This window comes from Scomber scombrus, chromosome 23, assembly GCF_963691925.1.
Source record: "Scomber scombrus chromosome 23, fScoSco1.1, whole genome shotgun sequence".
In the NCBI taxonomy this organism is placed as follows: domain Eukaryota; kingdom Metazoa; phylum Chordata; class Actinopteri; order Scombriformes; family Scombridae; genus Scomber; species Scomber scombrus.
The window spans coordinates 4,186,755-4,204,416 of NC_084992.1; the positions used below are offsets into that span (position 1 = coordinate 4,186,755).

The window sequence follows — 17,662 nt, forward strand, 5'->3', positions numbered from 1 at the left end:
CCTCCCTCTCTCCTTCTCTCTTTCTTTCCTTCCTCTCTCTTCCCTCCCTCCTTGTCTCTTTCTTTCCTCCCCCCTACCTTCCTCCCTCCTTTCTTTCCTTCCCCCTCCCTCCTTTCCTTCCTCCTTCCTTCTTCCTTCCTTCTTCCTTCCTTCCTTCCTCCTTCCTTATTCCTTCCTCCCTCCCTTCCTTCCTCCTTCTTCCTCCCTTCCTTCCTCCCTTCCTTCCTCCTTCTTCCTCCCTTCCTTCCTTGACTCGAGGGCAACAGGAGGGTTAATGGTGTTTGATGACTTTTATCTTTAACCCACATACTCCTATAAAACCTGTTTATTACGTTTCCTCAAACTACATAAAGCCAATAAAAGTCAATAAAATGCATTTATTTTAATATATTATTGATGAAATACAATAAAAATCCAGTTTTGTCATCATCGTTCCTCCAGTTCATCGACCATCAGCAGTTTTATTTGGCTTTGGACAATAAAATGATCATTGAGATGCTGAGGACAGAAATCGCCTACCTGGCATCGAGGTGGAGGATGACGGGTCGACCCACCGTCACGTTCCCCATTTCACAGACTATGCTGAGTGAGTTCACACACACACACATACGCACACACACACACACACACGAATTAAAAAGGGGAAATCTTATATTAAATGTTGCGTGTGTGTGTGTGTGTGTCTGTGTGTGTGTGTCTGTGTGTGTGTGTCTGTGTGTGCGTGTGTTTCAGGTGAGGACCATAAATCTCTGGACCCTGCAGTCTTGGCTACACTGAAAAAGTTACAGGATGGATATTACGGAGGAGCGAGGTGAAAAACTAGAAAGAAACGTCTGTAATAACAAATGTGATTAAGTTAACCTCTAGGTTACCATGGTAACGTCCCATCTGTGTGGGAATGCTTATTTATACTCTTTATCCTCCTCCTCCTCTTTCTCCTCCTCCTCCTCATCCTCTTTCTCCTCCTCCTCCTCTTTCTCCTCCTCCTCTTCCTCATCCTCCTCTTCCTCCTCTTCCTCTTTCTCCTCCTCCTCTTCTTCTTCTCCTCGTCCTTCTCTTCATCCTTCTCCTCTTTCTCTTCCTCTTCCTCTTCCTCCTCCTACTCCTCCTTCTCTTCCTCCTCCTCCTCTTTCTCGTCCTCTTTCTCCTCCTCTTTCTCCTCCTCTTTCTGTTCCTCCTCCTCTTCTTCCTCTTCCTCGTCCTCCTCCTCTTTCTCCTCTTCTTCCTCGCCTTCCTCCTATTCCATCTCCTCCTTCTCCTCCTCCTCCTCTTCCTCCTTTCTTGTCCTCTTCCTCCTTTCTCCTCCTCTTCCTCTTTCTCGTTCTCTTCCTCTTCCTCCTCTTCTTCCTCCTCCTCTTCCTTCTCCTCCTCCTCCTCCTCCTCTTCCTTCTCCTCCTCCTCCTCCTCCTCCTCCTCTTCCTCTTCCCCCTCTCCAGAATCCAGACGGGCAAGTTATCCGAGTTCTTGACCACTTCCTGTGCAGCTCACCTTAGTTTCCTGGACGGTAAGGGTTCTGGCAGCATGAGCCACAGCGACGCCGAGTATGATGATGATGATGATAATGATGATGATGATGATGATGATGGGGGTTACGGCGATGGATTCGTGCATGAGTTACATTGTGACGATGGTAAGACAAAACACAGAGGGATGGATGAATGGATGAGGAGTGATGACGACAGCTATGGACAAAAACAAACAAATTAAAGTAAGACTGCTAGGTGTGTTTTTAATAGTTTGACCTTTTTTAGTACATACATATAAAACCATAAACTACAGTAGTAAATACAAGTATAGACAGATAATGTAGTGTTAATATCACATTTAACCTACTGATTGACTCTAAATGACCTTTAACCCCTTACATACTGCTCATATCTCTATACATAATAGAGCAGAGAGATTGTATTCTTTGCTTTTTATGCTTTTAGTTGATGGAGAAAAAACATCACAATCACATTATATATTGATCCAATGTTACATCATTTCAATTAATGACATTAAATGTGAATAAACAGTATTTTTGTAAGGCGGTTTTGGATAAATATGGTTTAAAGACTCAACAGAAAGGCATATCAGCTGCACAAAAATGTTCAATTATTTCCATTTGTTGTATATTCTGGGTCACATTAGGATAAGTCATCACATTTCTGGCTAAATTGACATTTTTTTAAGGTGTTTTTTCCTTCTTTTAAATGTAAAACCAGTTCAAATTAGACCCTGAACAGTATGTAAAGGGTTAAAATCAGCTTTATTACTCTGTATGTTAGAGGGTTTTCAGGTGTAGCCCAAAAAAAAGAAGAAAAACAGACGAGATTAAGCTTTAAAATAAATAAATAAAAAGAAAAGTCTGTGGATTTTTGTCTCCATCTTTAACATTTAACACTTTCCATTATCTTTTAACATTTCACATTAATGATCTTTAACTGTCCTCACTTTGGCTTCCTGGTCATATTTGATGATCTAATTCAGCTTTTTTTAAATATCACCAAAAACTAAATAAATGAATAAAATCAATCTTTATAATATTACCAGAGATATAATATGAAACTAATAAGCTGCGGTCACATAATCACTGACGTTCCCTCCTGTTCCCATCCACTCTGGACTGTCTGCACGGCTGCTGGTTAACCTCTTCTACTCCCGTTTATGTCTTTTTTTAAGGTGGGATAGGGGATCTTAAGGAGGACATAGCAGATCATAGAAGTGATTTACATTATCTGAAAGCTGGGAAGTTTTTATAGTCAGAAATCTGAAATAAACATTGTTTTTTTTGGTTAAGAACCTGTTTTACAAGTTTAGAGTGTTTAAGGCCAATTTGATCTCATGTGGGCCGGACCGTTAAAAAGAAGGAAGGAAGGAAAGATGAAGGAAGGAAGGAAGATAAGAAGGACAGATGGAAGGAAGGAAGGAATATAAGACAGGAAAGCAGGAAGGAAGGAAAGTGGGCCGGATTGGTCCTCTTGGCGGGCCGGTTCTGGCCCACGGGCCTCATGTTTGACATCCCTGGTTTAAGGTCTTAAAACTTTATGATGGAAGTTTATATATGTATTTTTAGGGGTTGATTCCATTTGTTGCTCTGATTTTAGTAAAAAATGTAACTAGAATTGATTAAAAAATGGTCAAAACACCAAATTAAGACACTTTGACACCATTAAGAGACCTCGAGGAACTCCATTAGAAAAAATCATGCCCTGATTTGGTATCAAAAACTTGGCAAATGGAGATTTATGTAAAATGTTTCGACCAAATTGCTCATAAAACCTCTTATTGTTAATATATATAGGAAATCCAAACATCCTCTGAATGCTCTCAGTCTCTAGTTTGAGGTTGTAAAGTTTCATTCGGCTGTGTTTAATCTAAAGGTTTTAGAATTGTAGGATGAATTCTAGAATTATAGGATGAATTCCGGAATTGATCCTACAATTCTAGAATTGTAGGATCAATTCTAGAATTCAAACAAATGGACTCATTGAATCCACAAGAGTCTCAACTTTCCAGTTAAACCCAATTTATGCAACTCCAAGAGTGATTGTGGACTTTAGCATGCAGAAATATTTAAATACATTTATATTATTTATACTGCATTTATACTGTTAAAAAAAAAGCTGCATAAAGTGACTGTAAAGGAGAGACTGGTGGGAACCATTGAAGCCATTTTCATTCAGATTCATTGAGGTGAGAGGTCAAGGAAAATGGGAAGAGGGAACTGTGATAAGCTTTCGTGACATAGTTGGTAACAATGAATAAATACTTTAAGTCTTCTAGTTTCATATGATACCAGGATCTTAACTTTAGCTTTAAATCTGAGCCCACGACGGCCCCCGAAAGACAGTAACATCTGGCCGAGGACGAGGAGTTTAAGAGGTTTAACAGCTGTTCTTCAGTCTCTCAACCTTAAACTTAAGACTGTGTTTTGTTTTTTGGAAGATAAAATTACATTTAAAACAGAATTGGTTTGAAACATAGAAATATTTTGCTCCTTTTCTGTTAAAAATAAAGCAAAAAACGCCTCAAATTCACTCCACAGCTTTAATTAAAGGAGTCTGAAATGAGGTTGTGGTTCAAAAAAAGGTTGAGAAACGCTGCTTTGCTCGTTTTGCATTTAAAAATGTGATGATTTTGAGTTTTCTACTGAGTCACGTCTCAATTTGAACGACACCTCAGTAGAAAGATTCAACGTTTTCTTGCACGTCTGGTTGAATTTAACACACGCATGCTTTAAAAAACTGCATCATCAGTGTCCACAGATCCGTAGAATAGATCTTTAAATTAGTTTTTTAGTGTTTTGAGTGTGAATGATGAAGCATTTGTCATATTGTTCATATGTTTCATTTAAATGATGTTTAAAGTCTTTTTGTGCAAAATAAGTCTTAAAAAAATGTGTTTTTCAAAATGTCAAAGTGTGTATTTGAAAAATGTAACAGCTGTAGCAGTTTTATTTCAACTTCTGTAGAATATTGATACTAAAAAAAGAAAAGAAAAACATTAAATCAATTAAAACTATTTGCCTGTCTAGTAAAAATGTGTTTTTTTTAGAGGTGCTTTGGGTGAAATAACCCTTTAAAACTCCTTTAAAAACTGCAAACACTGATTATTTGTAGAAATTTAGATTATGAAGTTGAATTATTAAGTGTTTTATGATTTTTTAAGGATATCTGTGTGCATAAATTAAAAGGTAAGTACAATCTTGTATAAATTAGATTTTAAACCTCGAAAAGCGTTTTTTTCTCCTCCATCTCTCGTCTTTCCAACCTTCCTTCATTCCTCTACTTACATTTCTTTCCATCATCCGTCCTATTCGGTCCTAATCTCCAGAGATCGACGACCTCGCCCAGTACCTGGACCACCTGTTGGCCCACTCTGCTCCCAAGAAGAAGCCCAAAGAGAAGCTGGGTCCGCTGGGCCGGTTCAGGGCAGCGGCCATCAGAACCAAGGAGATGGTGATGCTGAGGAACAGAGCGCTGGAGCTCAACATCGACTGTGAGTCTGTTAAAGTTGTTCAAACACGTCGATATCAAACAGGGGATACTGAGACTCACTAACAGCTGACTGCTCTTTGTTTTATATCCAGCTGTTAACATGTATCTGCCAAACAAGCTGTTCCGTCCTCATCAGCCGTCGCTCCACCTAAACGTCCCAGACGCCTCACAGCAAAGTCAGGTTGGTTCTTTGCTTTCAATCCAATTCCTTCCTTCCTTCCTTCCTTCCTACCTTCCTTCCATCTGTCCTTACTGTCTTCTTTTCCTTCCTTCTGTCCTTCCTTCTTTCCATCTTTCCATCCTTCCTTCCATCTGTCCTTAATGCCTTCTCTCCCTTCGTTCCTTCCTTCCTTCCTTCCTTCCTTCCTTCCTTCCTTCCTTCCTTCCTTCCTTCCTTCCTTCCTACCTTCCTTCCATCTGTCCTTAATGTCTTCTCTCCCTTCCTTCCTTCCTTCCTACCTTCCTTCCATCTGTCCTTACTGTCTTCTATTCTATTCTTCTTTTCCTTCCTTCTGTCCTTCTGTCTTTCCAACTTTCCTTCCTTCCTTCCTACCTTCCTTCCATCTGTCCTCACTTTCTTCTCTTCCTTCCTTTCCTACATGAAAGTATCTTATAAATAAAAACACATATGAAAAATAATGATGTCATTAATAGAGGAACAGACGAGGTTACAATCCTAATAAAACGTTTCTTTCTCTATCACAATATGAAACATGTAGAGATAAATGAGATTCAGCCTCTCTCTAACTTTACCCCTCCGTCTCCCTCCTTCAGGGTCCGGAGGTGACGGTCACGGCAGAGTGTGCGATCCCTAAAGACGCCAGTGGAGCCGTGGACTATCCTGCTCTGGTCCAGCTGCTCAAAGTCACACACAGCCTCCAGGACCAGGCGGACATCCTCTACATCCTCTTCAAAGACAAGTAAGATCACAACATATGTTAATATATATATAAGGAGAGGGAATCCAAAATGACCTAAACACCTTTTATAGAACCTGAATACATTAAAATGAGGTGGATTGCTTTGTTTGGGGGGATTTGTGTGTGTGTGTGTGTGTGTGTGTGTGTGTGTGTGTGTGTGTGTGTGTGTGTGTGTGTGTGTGTGTGTGTGTGTGTGTGTGTGTGTGTGTGTGTGTGTGTGTGTGTGTGTGTGTGTGTGTGTGTGTGTGTGTGTGTGTGTGTGTGCGTGTGTGTGTGTGTATAGCCAATTGTTGTGGATGTTTGGGTTTTTTATACACATTGGAAACTATTGAATAATGAATGAAAGAAAGGTTTAGGTGCTAATAAGCCTACAACTTTATCGTCAGACTGTTTTATTTATTTATTTATTTATTTATACTTTTGTTTCTATTGTTTTATTTTGTTTCCCTTTTGGCTTGTTAGTAGATGTGGTGAAGATGAGGCACACCGAGCAGTGATCACCAGTGAAGACAATGATCACGTTTTTTATACATATATATGATCATTTGAAGGATTCACATTTAAATAAAGTCATAAAAATCCTCGTAAAACACTCAAAACACAGCACAGAGTTGGAAAGCTTCTCTTCCACTACACTACATCAATCCTTCCCTTCCTACTCTGACTTTGAGGCTCCTGTGTTTCCTCCTCAGAGGTAAAGACTGGGACACTCAGCTGCACGGTAAAGGCACCACGGTGAAGTCTCTGCTGAGCGAGCTGTACGAGAAGGCCGGAGAGCTCAAACAGTGGGGACTCGTCAGGATGATGTCAGGCATGCTGAAGAAGAAGGTGGAGGAGCTGGACTCGGTACGACACACACACACACACACACATGCACACGCACACACATACACACACACACACTCTCACACAGACATATACACACACACAGACACACACACACTCTCACACAGACATATACACACACACAGACATACGATCACATGATTAGATTAGTTGCTGTTCAATTTATCTCCTTGTTTCTGATTGGCTGTTACCTTTCCGCAGGCGTGCTCTGATTTGCTGGCTCACCAGAAGCACCTGACGGTCGGTCTTCCTCCTGAACCTCGAGAGCAAACCATCACAGCTCCGATTCCTCCGGACCAGCTCGCCGCTCTCATCGAGAAGGCCAGCGAGAAGAACATCAGCGTGGCGATCCTCACTCAGGTCAGTCACTCAGTCACTTCCTCCGTTATCATCTAAGGGGAGAGAGGTCAGAGTTAGTTCAGTTTAAGATTATTAAATATGATCTCATGTGGGCCGGATTATTATAGAGATGGAAGGAAGGGAGGAAGGAAGGGAGGGAGGACAAATGGAAGGAAGGAAAAGAACACAGGAAGGAAGGAAAGAAGGAAGGACAGAAGGAAGGAAAGGTGGAAAGAAGGAAAGAAGAGAAGACAGTAAGGAAAGAAGGAAGGAAAGATGGAAGGAAGGAAGAGAAGACAGTAAGGAAGGACAGAAGGAAGGAAAGGTGGAAAGAAGGAAGGAAGAGAAGACAGTAAGGAAAGAAGGAAGGGTGGGAGGACAAATGGAAGGAAGGAAGGAAGAGAAGACAGTAAGGACAAATGGAAGGAAGGAAAGATGGAAAGAAGGAAGGAAAAGAAGACAGGATGCAAAGTGGGCCGTATTAGACCCCTCGGCGGGGAAGGTTCTGCCCGATGGGCCTCATGTTTGACCCCCCATCTCTACTATCCTCTCCTCCCTCCCTCCTTCATCTCCTCTCCTCCTCCTCCTCCCCCCTCCTCCCTCCTTCCTCTCCTCCCTCCTCTCCTACTTTCCTCCTCTCCTCCCTCTCCTCCTCCCTCCTCTCCTCCTCCCTTTTTCCTCCCTTATCTCTCTACTCCTCCCTCTCCTCCCCCCCCCCTCCCTCCCTTCCTCCCTCCATCAGGAGATCATGGTGTACCTTGCTATGAGCATCAGGACTCAGCCCAACTTGTTCAGTGAGATGTTCAGACTGAGGATCGGTCTCATCATCCAGGTCATGGCCACCGAGCTCGCACAGTCGCTCAACTGCTCAGGTGAGGAAAGAAAAGAAAAAGAGGGGAAAGAACGAGTGAAGGAGGAAAAATTCTAACTCTTACTTTGAGGTTTTTTAACAGTTTTAAAAGTAACAGTGGTAAAATTCAAGATTTAATGTATGAAAAACTTCATTTATGAGCTATAACATACAGTTTTAAAGCATTATATGTCCAGAAGAAGAGAATTTAGGATGTTTTCAATGATGTGAAAATTAAAGGGATAATTCACCCTAAAATTAACTAATATCACATGTTTAGTATATATATAATAAAATAAAACTTTACTGTTATTATTAAAGTTATTATAGATTATGGAGGTCAATAATGTAAACTGTTTTATAATTTAACCTCAACGACAGTATTATTTATGATATTATTTCATATTAATTTCATTTTTAAGTCTCTTTTTTTAATTGTTGTTTTTTTTAATGTCACTATTTCCAGTATGTGTCATTTTGGGTTTTTTTACATAGTTTGTGAAGCACATTATATTATACTGTATGAAATGTGCTTTATAGATATAGTTTTTTATATTAAGAGTTTGGTGAGCTGATATAGGATGTAGTCATGTATTTGTCTTCTTGTGTGTGTTAACAGGCGAGGAGGCCACAGAGAGTCTGATGAATCTCAGTCCGTCCGAACTGAAGAACCTCCTTCATCACATCCTCAGCGGCAAAGAGTTCGGAGTGCAGCGCAGCGGTCGGTCCGCCAATCACATAATCCTCCAATATCACCCATATTTATAAAATAACTGTGTCCTAATCAGATTATCTACTTCCTGTAGTGCGAGAGAAGGACGCCGGCGCCAGTTCCGCCATCTCCATCCATCACCTTGGTAACGTCGGCGCCACCAAGAGCGAGAGAGCCGGCATCAGTAAACTGAGGAGCGACATGAAGATGGTACGAATGTGTGTGTGTGTGTGTGTTTAAGAGAGTGAGATTAAAACACTTACATCTACAGTAGTGATAATAATAATACTAGTGTTCTATTTCTCACACGCTCTACTTTAGCGCCGTAGTATCAGTTTAAACCTTTACTTTGATGTTTGATTTTTGCATGTAATTAATGTTTTAATCTCTTAACAGGTGTTTCTTTCAGCTAAAAGACATCTTAACAATAAAATAATAATAAATCAAAGCAGGAAACAGACACTTAAAAGTTTCTATATAATAACAGCTCAAATATTTTTAACACCAAAACAGCAAATTTTAAATTTAAACTAAACTAAATCCTACAGTCTGCTCCTTTAACCCTTTACATACTGTTCATATTCTGACCAGACGGGGAGTTCCGGTCCTCTGAAATGATGCCAACGTGGAAGTAACTTAAAACTGCATTCTATCAAAAGGCCACCAGGGGGCGACCGTTTAGGTGTCAAAAGGACTTCCGTCTCTATACAAGTCAATGGAGAATTCACCAACTTCTCACTTGATTTCTAACCTCAGTAAACGTTTTCAAAATGTGTTTATGGTCTCAATCGCTAGTTTAAAGCCTTCTTCAATGCAGTATGATGTTCATTTGGGACATTTTGGCCTCCCTGATTTTATATGTGACGATAAAGCAGGGTATGCATTAGGGCGTGGCTACGTCGTGATTGACAGGTTGATTGGTTCACAGGTTCAGGAGGGCGCCTCTTGCTCCTCCTGATACCCATATAAGTAGAATTCCTGTTTTTATTTTACCCAGCATGCACCGGAAATGTTCAACATGACGCTGCTCAGATCCGATACTATTGGCCTCCGAGCAGCAGTCCACAAACCAATGGGTGACGTCACGGATGTTACGTCCATTTTATATACAGTGTATGATTCTTCACATTCATAAATTCCCCCATCAGTCATTAATTAATGCTGGATTAATCTTTTACAATCATTATTTTATGGTCCAGGAGAACATTTTATAGAATATGATCAATACAACATGTTTTAATGCTGATTTTTTTTTTTTTTTTTTTTTTTTTAATAAACACTGGTCAAATTTGTACATTTGCATCTATAAAAAATGTGTATCAGCTACACAAAAATTAAAAAAGATGGATTTTATTTCCATTTTTATAAACTGTGTGTCACATTAGGAAAAGTCTGGCTAAAAGAAATGTGTATAAGGTGTTTTTACAGCTTTAAAATGTGAAAAATGGGTCAGCTTTTGACCCTGAACAGTATGTAAGGGTTAGAGTAGGGTAACTTTAGGAGGGAATTCAAAACTGACACAACAGTATTCTTTAAAAGTGATAAAAATAAAATAAAACAAGTAAAATATACAATAAAACAATCTCCAAATACTACATACAATAAACTATATATATACAATACATTAGTGGGAGTGGGAGGCTTTTTTTTGGGGGGGGGGGGACTGACTTGTGTTGTTTTTGCAGCTGGAGCTCAGGTTGTCTTTGACGGACTCGAGTAAGGTGATGATGATGATGATGATGATGATGATGATGATGATGATATTATTGTTTTCGGTGTTAATTCACCCGGTTGAAGAAGCATCAGAGGAGAGATTTATTTTTTTTTGGTTGGAAAAATTAAGAAAATCTGTGTAGATGATTGAAATGGGTTTGAGATTTTATTTTTGAGGTTAATGCAAAAAAAAATCTACACTTTTAAATGAAATCACCGGAGCATTTTTTAAATTTTATTTATAACTTAAACTTGTTGTTTTGTGTTGCAGGCGGAGCACAGGTTATCCTTGACGGAGCCTTTTATTTATAAGGTGATGATCACATGAAGGTTGATTTACTATCGCAGTATTACGGCATTAATTCACCTTCTATGTAAACATCACCAATCAGATCAGAAATAGACGAGTATTGGTTGTTAAAGGTTCGAGTAATGTGGTTTGCTTGTTTTTTGATGCAGGAGTCCAGGCTGTCTTTTTCAGGTCCAGTTAATGAGGTGATGATGAATTTAAACTGGTTATTTGGGGGAAAACTGAGCTGCGAATGATAAAATAATTGCCTAATTGATGAAGCGAAAGTCAGAAATGTTTTATTATTAGTAGGCCTGTCACGGTAATAATCGACTTATCATACTTATAATACTTATCATCATCATAATGTCTTTATATGGACTTATCATATGATACATGGACATTGTTTTAACCTCAATATTCACCAAACTTCACGAAACCATTTAATTGTAACAAATTCAAAATTTTAAAATGTTGATTTTTATACATATTATTCATCTTTTCTTTCACTGTAACAACTATCTGTTTATAACTCATTCTCATATGCAATATTCATCTTATGTAATATACAGTATTTAATATTCACTGGTTATAGCTTCTTCTGTACAAACATCTCCTGTGTATATATAACGTTTTCACACCTACTAGAAAATTGAGCCCCTCGCCCCAGATTGACGAAGACGAACACATTTTGGTACACATATGTATCATGTAAAGATGCACAAAAAAGTCTCTTGGAGTCGTATCCTAACTCCAACAAGAAGTCGGCCATTTTGATTAAAAGTTACGATTTCAGCGCTGTTTTTCCCATTTTCACGCCTCGTACTTTAACGAACTCCTCCTAGAGATTTAACCCGACCGACTTCAAATTTGCTCAGTGGCATCTTCAAACCTTGGACATGAGAAGTTATGAAAATCTTTTGCCTACGTTATACCTGATGGGTGTGGCGGTGCGGGGAATTTCAATGTTTTGCTATAAAACAGAGCGGATTGTGAGGGCCCATTCAATGCTGTTGACAATAATATAATTTATTGCTATTATTTCTGACACAATAGCAGTTATCGTGACAGGTCTAATTAATATATTTAGATACAATTAAAAGAATCCAAAATTGAACCCCTTTGTTAGTAATTGGCAGGTTTTAGTGTTTGATTCTGTTTCCTGTGTTGCAGATGGATCGCAGGGTGTCTTTGCCAGACTCATTTAAGGTGACGATGATGATGATATTTGTAAATTAAAATGAGCAAAGAAGCGAGGCAGGATCGGTGGATGACACTTAATTGTGGTTAAAAAATTTAAAAAGGGAGATTGAAGGGGTTGAATTAAACTGTAATGAAGTGGTAATTTGACTCTGATTCAGATGGATTACAGGCTGATTAAAGTGATGATGGAGTTGGTGTAGTTATTGTCCGTTTAATTAATTCAGCTAATTGACACGATTGTTTCGGAGGCAGTGATTGCCAAAAGTGTTAACATTACATTATCGTGATTACTGGACATATCGCCGTCTTTAGGCATCTGCAATTAATTTGATAGTTGTGTTGAATGAAGAGTTAAATCATCTAGTTTATCTTGTTTGCTCGGTCGTACTTCTGTACTTGGATTTGGGCGCAAACTTGTATTTTATGAAGGTAAAGTCTCGTCCCCTCGTAAAGCGACAATAATAACAGCATTTAAACTTGGCTCTGTCGGTTAATTCATTAAATAATTCACATAAACATCATGATAGAAGTGTAAACACTCTGCTATGAGTCCAAACATGCTGATTAATAACATTGCCTACATTCAGCAGCTTCAGAGTGAAGAAGATGACAGATTGTGGGCAGAGTTTGCAGCCATCTAATGCTGCACAACAGCGAATTAATCCAATCACTTAACCTGATTTATTTATCTCCAATCCTAACTTCTGATTGCATGCTTGTTGCAGCTTTTTCAGATTCTCCAGGAAGCCGCCGCTTGCTTTCGCTGCTTTCGTCGTAGTCATCGTCGTTGTCTGGATCCGTCAATCATTTCCATCTTTTTATCACCTGTCTGATGTTGTGTGTTTTTTTTTTGCATCTGTTTCTGTTTTCTCTTCCTCTTTCCTTTGTGTTGCCTTTCTTGCTTCTCAGGGCATGCAGTCTCAGTCACTGGGCACGGAAAGCATCGAGCCTGGGGTAAAAAAAAAAAAAAGAAAAAAAAGTCTTTGTCAGTTGTGTGTTTGTTACCTTTTATGTTTAGTGTATACAGCAGGGTTATTATAGTTAACAAACAATATAACTAAAACTATAATAACCCTGGTATACACTGAGTTCAGGTGCGTTTAAGGTGCTAAATAATCTGTGTTTTAAATGAGGAGCCTCTTGGTGAGATTTGGGGGGAAAGTGTTGGGTTGATGTGCAGCAAAACATCAGGAAGGACAGTGCTGTTCCCCCCTCTCCCCAGAAAAAAACAAAACTACGAGTCTGATTTTTGTCTCTTTTCTTGGGATTCAGAGATTCAGAATTCCCTCAATCGAATCTCTGGATATTCCCGAGCACAGCGCGGTCGTCAAGGATGCCAGACAGGGCCAGTGGCTGCGCAGGAGGCGTCTGGACGGAGCGTTGAACCGAGTCCCCATCGGCTTCTACCAGAAAGTCTGGAAGATCCTGCAGAAGGTCGGTCCTGGCACAGAACTGGCTTTCCATTTCATTTCTTTGATAGATTTTTTCTAATTTTGTAAAGCAAGTTTTTCTTTTAGGTGCATTAACCTCATGCAAACCTGCGTCCTCGTATGGGGCGACATCATGTTTAGGCTTTGCTGGACCTTAAACTTCATTCTGCTTAACTTTGACCTGTTGTCCTCCTTCATGCTTGGTTTTTGTGCCACCTAGTGGTAGAAAAAGCACATTACAGTGTAAAAAATCAGTGTAAAACGAGCTTGGCCAAGTCAATCAAGGTACAAAACCTTATCAAATTTTATGGTTGAAACTTCTTTATTTATGTTTAATAACGTTTGTAGTTTGATACAAATTTGACAAATTTTAGCAATAGCAAAAAACTATGACACTACTAATCAAGAAATACTCATTTGAGGACATTGGGACTTTATTATTATTGGTGTAAGTGTAAGGAAATAGATCCCCATATGAGGAGGGTTTTTTTTATGATGCATTATGATGCTTAGTTTTTTATACTTATCAGGTCCAGCTAATCCCAAATATCTAAGAGAATAATAGATAAAAATAATAGTTTTATAGTTTTACAAGTGCAACAATGTTAAGTTAAGAGGCACCTATTGTTTTTAAGACACAATATTTAGTTATTTTTAAAGTGTCACATAGATCTTTAAGTTTGATCATTATTTTATACCATATCAGGATTGGAGGTATGGTGACAGGAGCTACGATCTCAGCATATCTGTGGTCATAAATTAGACTCAAATAGAAGAATTATATTGACTTCTTGAGTCTTTTAAGTTATGAACTCATAATAACGACCATACCAATACTGTCTGTCTTCTAGTGTCACGGTCTCTCCATAGAAGGGTTTGTCCTTCCTGCTTCAACCACCAGAGAGGTAAGAGACCTGTTTGACTAATGTTTGCTCACAGACTTCACAAAAACATCACAAGTCATCATAGGCTATTTTTCTTACCCTAAGTCTTTAAAACCAAACACTAGACACCTACCAGCCAATTCGAAATGAGTATATATGTAAAAACCATTAAATTATCCCAGATTGAACGATAGCTTCAACACATAAGTGAACCATCTCTGTTATTCTTTGGACTCCTCTTCCAGATGACACCCGGTGAGATCAAGTTCGCTGTCCACGTTGAGACCGTTTTGAACCGTGTCCCCCAGCCTGAGTACAGGCAGCTGCTGGTGGAAGCCATCCTGGTCCTCACCATGCTGGCCGACGTGGAGATCGAGAGCATCGGCTCCATCATCCACGTGGAGAAGATCGTCCACATCGCCAACGACATGTTCTACAAGGATCAGGTCGGGCAGCGAGCGTTGATGACGTTATTCTGTGTCCATTTGGTTTAGTTTAAATTTAAAGGGGTTAAAATGTGGAAATAAACGTATGAATAACTTGCACACATTCTTTTTTTGTGGACTCAGCATCAAATTTCTGCTTTTAATCCATTTTGAGAGAATATATTAGAGAATTATGGCAAAAATGTCTAAGTGGTATAACCATAAAAACTTTGTACCAGATAATTCAACTTGCTTACAAACAGTAAATTCTCAATAAAACACCATATCAACTAGTTTGGCATGATCTTACATTATAACTTTTATATTAAATAAAGGTAATGGAATACAATTGTTCTAAATATTACATTTACTCTGGTTACCATGGAGATCAGGAAACATTTAGTCATTATTAGTATAAGTCCACTTAAATACACTGTAGGTGATAAAATATGTAATATTTATCATTCTTTTGTGGTTACACCATTTGACATTTTCAGGAGCATTCATTTCTTTGGTAAAAAATGGTGCAAATGTCATTTTAAATGATATAAAACCAACACAAATACCAGATGTACATTTTAACAAACCTGATGCTGCTTTTAAAACTATTTTTTAACATATTTTTGATCTTGCCAACCCTTATTTGTCTCTGACCCTTATATTTGCCCCCTGCAGAAGGACCTGGGAGCAGAGGACAACATCCTGGACAAGGACCCGTCCACCGGAGTGTGCAGGCTGCTGTACGACAGCGCCCCCAGTGGCCGCTATGGGAGCATGACCTACCTCACCAAAGCCGTGGCGGTGTACGTGCAGGACTTCCTGCCCAGCGAGGCGTGCGCCGTGCAGTGAGAGGAACATTTTTCCACCTGAAAGTAACAGTGTTTAAAATGGGATCTGTTGCATTTTGTCACTTGTGTGTTTTAGAAACTGAGGATGTTACATTTATAAGTTACGTGTAAAAAAAAAAAAAAAAAAAATCGTAAAAGTGATCAAACATCATCTCTAACAGCACACTCACATCAACGTATGACACATAAATAACTCAAGTGTCTTTTAGGATCTCCACTTAGTACTTAGTGCTTCCATTGAGCATTAATACTGTCTGTCACCATGGCAACCATCACACAAACTGTAGCAGCAATTACCTCAACGTCTACATCTTGCTGGAGTCATGTGATATTTTTCTTTAATGTTAATAATTCCCATAAAAAAAAGACAAAAATCAACCATATCTTAAAAACTCCTGTTTGAATCTTTAAAAATAGCTCATAAATATGTAGTTAAAGTTTTAAGTGGTTTCTTAGAACAGCTGGGCACTGCAGTTTTTTTAGAAAATGTTGCTCAAACTACAGGAAACGGCACATTTGTGTTCGGGGACTATTTTCAGCTGCGGATTAATACACATTTAAGGCTCTAATGAGCGTTTCTGGCAGCAGGATACTCTTTATAACAGTGTTTAAGACATAAATGGAGCGTTAAAGTAAAGAATAATATAATATATAAGGCTTTGGGCACATAAAAAACATCCTTAATTGTTGTTATTAGTCTTTTAATGGGATTTATTAGTAATAAGAAAAACACTGAATATCATCAAACTCACCACTTAACAACTTTTTAAATGTGAAAAGAGTTTCAGCTTTTTAGGTTGTTGTTTTTTGAAGAATGTATTAAATTAAATCAGTGGACGTTTAATGTGATTTTGACTCTAATATTCACATAAAGCACTTCAGTGTGTGCACAGCTAAATAACCACTGACTAACATCATTTATATAACAAGTAATAACAAGTAATTCTTCTATTTGAGTCTAATTTATAAGCACATCCTGTCACTTATACCTCCAATATCACGTGCTGTATGATGTATAAAATAATAAAACTTAATAATATATTTATTTTATAGTTCTTACAAAAGAGCTCAATAGATGTCCGGTGTGTCTTAAAAAATAAATAAAACCATACGTGCCTGTTAACTTAACATTTGTTGCACTTGTAAAACTATTAATTTATGTGTGAGTGAAACTACAGGAATGAGTTTTTGCAGTCTAAAAGAGTAAAGAGAGAGTTTTCAGCATGTAGTGCACTTAAATAAAGAATAAAAACCAGTTATTTGTGAATGTGTTGCAATGATTTGTGAGTCGGCTTCACGAGTGCAATTCAGATTTCTGTCCTCTTAAAAAGGGAAATGCCTCATTTTACTGGTTTAATGCAGCACACTGTAATTTAGTTTGTTTATTTCAGTTTAATTACAGTGAAAAAAAACTTATAGTAAAGTCAGTTTTACATTATTTTGGATGCAAAGTGTGTTAATGTTTACCTGTTACATTTTGAGGATTCACATGTGTCTGTCGTCTGTTTTAAGTTGTAGAATTGGTTTAAATATAAAGCAACTTAATTAGATTTATAATAATTGGGCTGATAGATCGGTTACTTTATGATATCTGAAGATGAAGACACTCCTCTAAAGCTACGAGCGAGAGTCACTTCTTCATGTTAATATTAAAGTTGGAAGAACAGGAAGCAGTGGTTTCTCTGGGTGTTGACTGTTGTTTTATTTTGTTGTTTTTGAAGCTAATTGTGTAATAAAACTGGAAAAAATGGTAATGTGTGTTGTTCTTTTATGACATCTGCTTCAATTGTTCTATCTTAATTCATTTTAACTGATGTTAGCGGTTTAATTCACGTCTATTTGATGGTAGTTTGACAAAATAATGACTCTAGCCAATCAACTTGACGCATGGTTTTTGTCTATAAATTATCATAAAATAGAGAAAAATGAAGGAAGGAAAATAGGGAGGAAGGGAGGAAGAAGGAAGGAAAAGAGGGAGGAAGGAAGGAAGGGAGGAAGAAGGAAGGAAAAGAGGGAGGAAGGAAGGAAAGGAGGAAGGAAGAAGGAAGGAAAGGAGAGAGGAAGGAAGGAAGAAAGAAGGGAGGAAAGAAAGAGAAGGAGGGAGGGTGGGAGGAAGGAAGGAAGCTATGGGGGAGGAAAGAAAGAGAGAAGGAGGGAGGGAGGAAAGAAGGAAGAGAGGAAGGAAAGGAAGGAAGGAAAGAAAAAAGGAGGGAGGGAGGAA

At 38.6% G+C, this 17,662-nt stretch overlaps 1 protein-coding gene across 3 annotated transcripts in view; it reads left to right on the forward strand.

The window, feature by feature from the left end:
• Positions 1 to 17,195, forward strand: part of phka1a (phosphorylase kinase, alpha 1a (muscle)) — a 33,406-nt gene extending 16,211 nt beyond the window's left edge. The window contains exons 16-34 of one of the 3 annotated variants that reach the window (XM_062444945.1): positions 442 to 586; positions 733 to 811; positions 1,437 to 1,630; positions 4,819 to 4,983; positions 5,075 to 5,163; positions 5,757 to 5,902; positions 6,595 to 6,748; positions 6,950 to 7,108; positions 7,830 to 7,959; positions 8,557 to 8,658; positions 8,744 to 8,859; positions 10,634 to 10,675; positions 10,822 to 10,857; positions 11,825 to 11,860; positions 12,764 to 12,808; positions 13,127 to 13,288; positions 14,136 to 14,189; positions 14,414 to 14,614; positions 15,269 to 17,195. In XM_062444945.1, coding sequence (XP_062300929.1) covers positions 442 to 586; positions 733 to 811; positions 1,437 to 1,630; positions 4,819 to 4,983; positions 5,075 to 5,163; positions 5,757 to 5,902; positions 6,595 to 6,748; positions 6,950 to 7,108; positions 7,830 to 7,959; positions 8,557 to 8,658; positions 8,744 to 8,859; positions 10,634 to 10,675; positions 10,822 to 10,857; positions 11,825 to 11,860; positions 12,764 to 12,808; positions 13,127 to 13,288; positions 14,136 to 14,189; positions 14,414 to 14,614; positions 15,269 to 15,442 — 2,229 coding nt within the window. In that variant the 3' untranslated portion in view covers positions 15,443 to 17,195. Of the gene's footprint in view, positions 1 to 441; positions 587 to 732; positions 812 to 1,436; positions 1,631 to 4,818; positions 4,984 to 5,074; positions 5,164 to 5,756; positions 5,903 to 6,594; positions 6,749 to 6,949; positions 7,109 to 7,829; positions 7,960 to 8,556; positions 8,659 to 8,743; positions 8,860 to 10,633; positions 10,676 to 10,821; positions 10,858 to 11,824; positions 11,861 to 12,579; positions 12,809 to 13,126; positions 13,289 to 14,135; positions 14,190 to 14,413; positions 14,615 to 15,268 lie in introns of those variants that run through there. The other 2 variants (XM_062444946.1, XM_062444947.1) reach the window with 2 other exon arrangements.
• Positions 17,196 to 17,662: the final 467 nt, after the last annotated feature.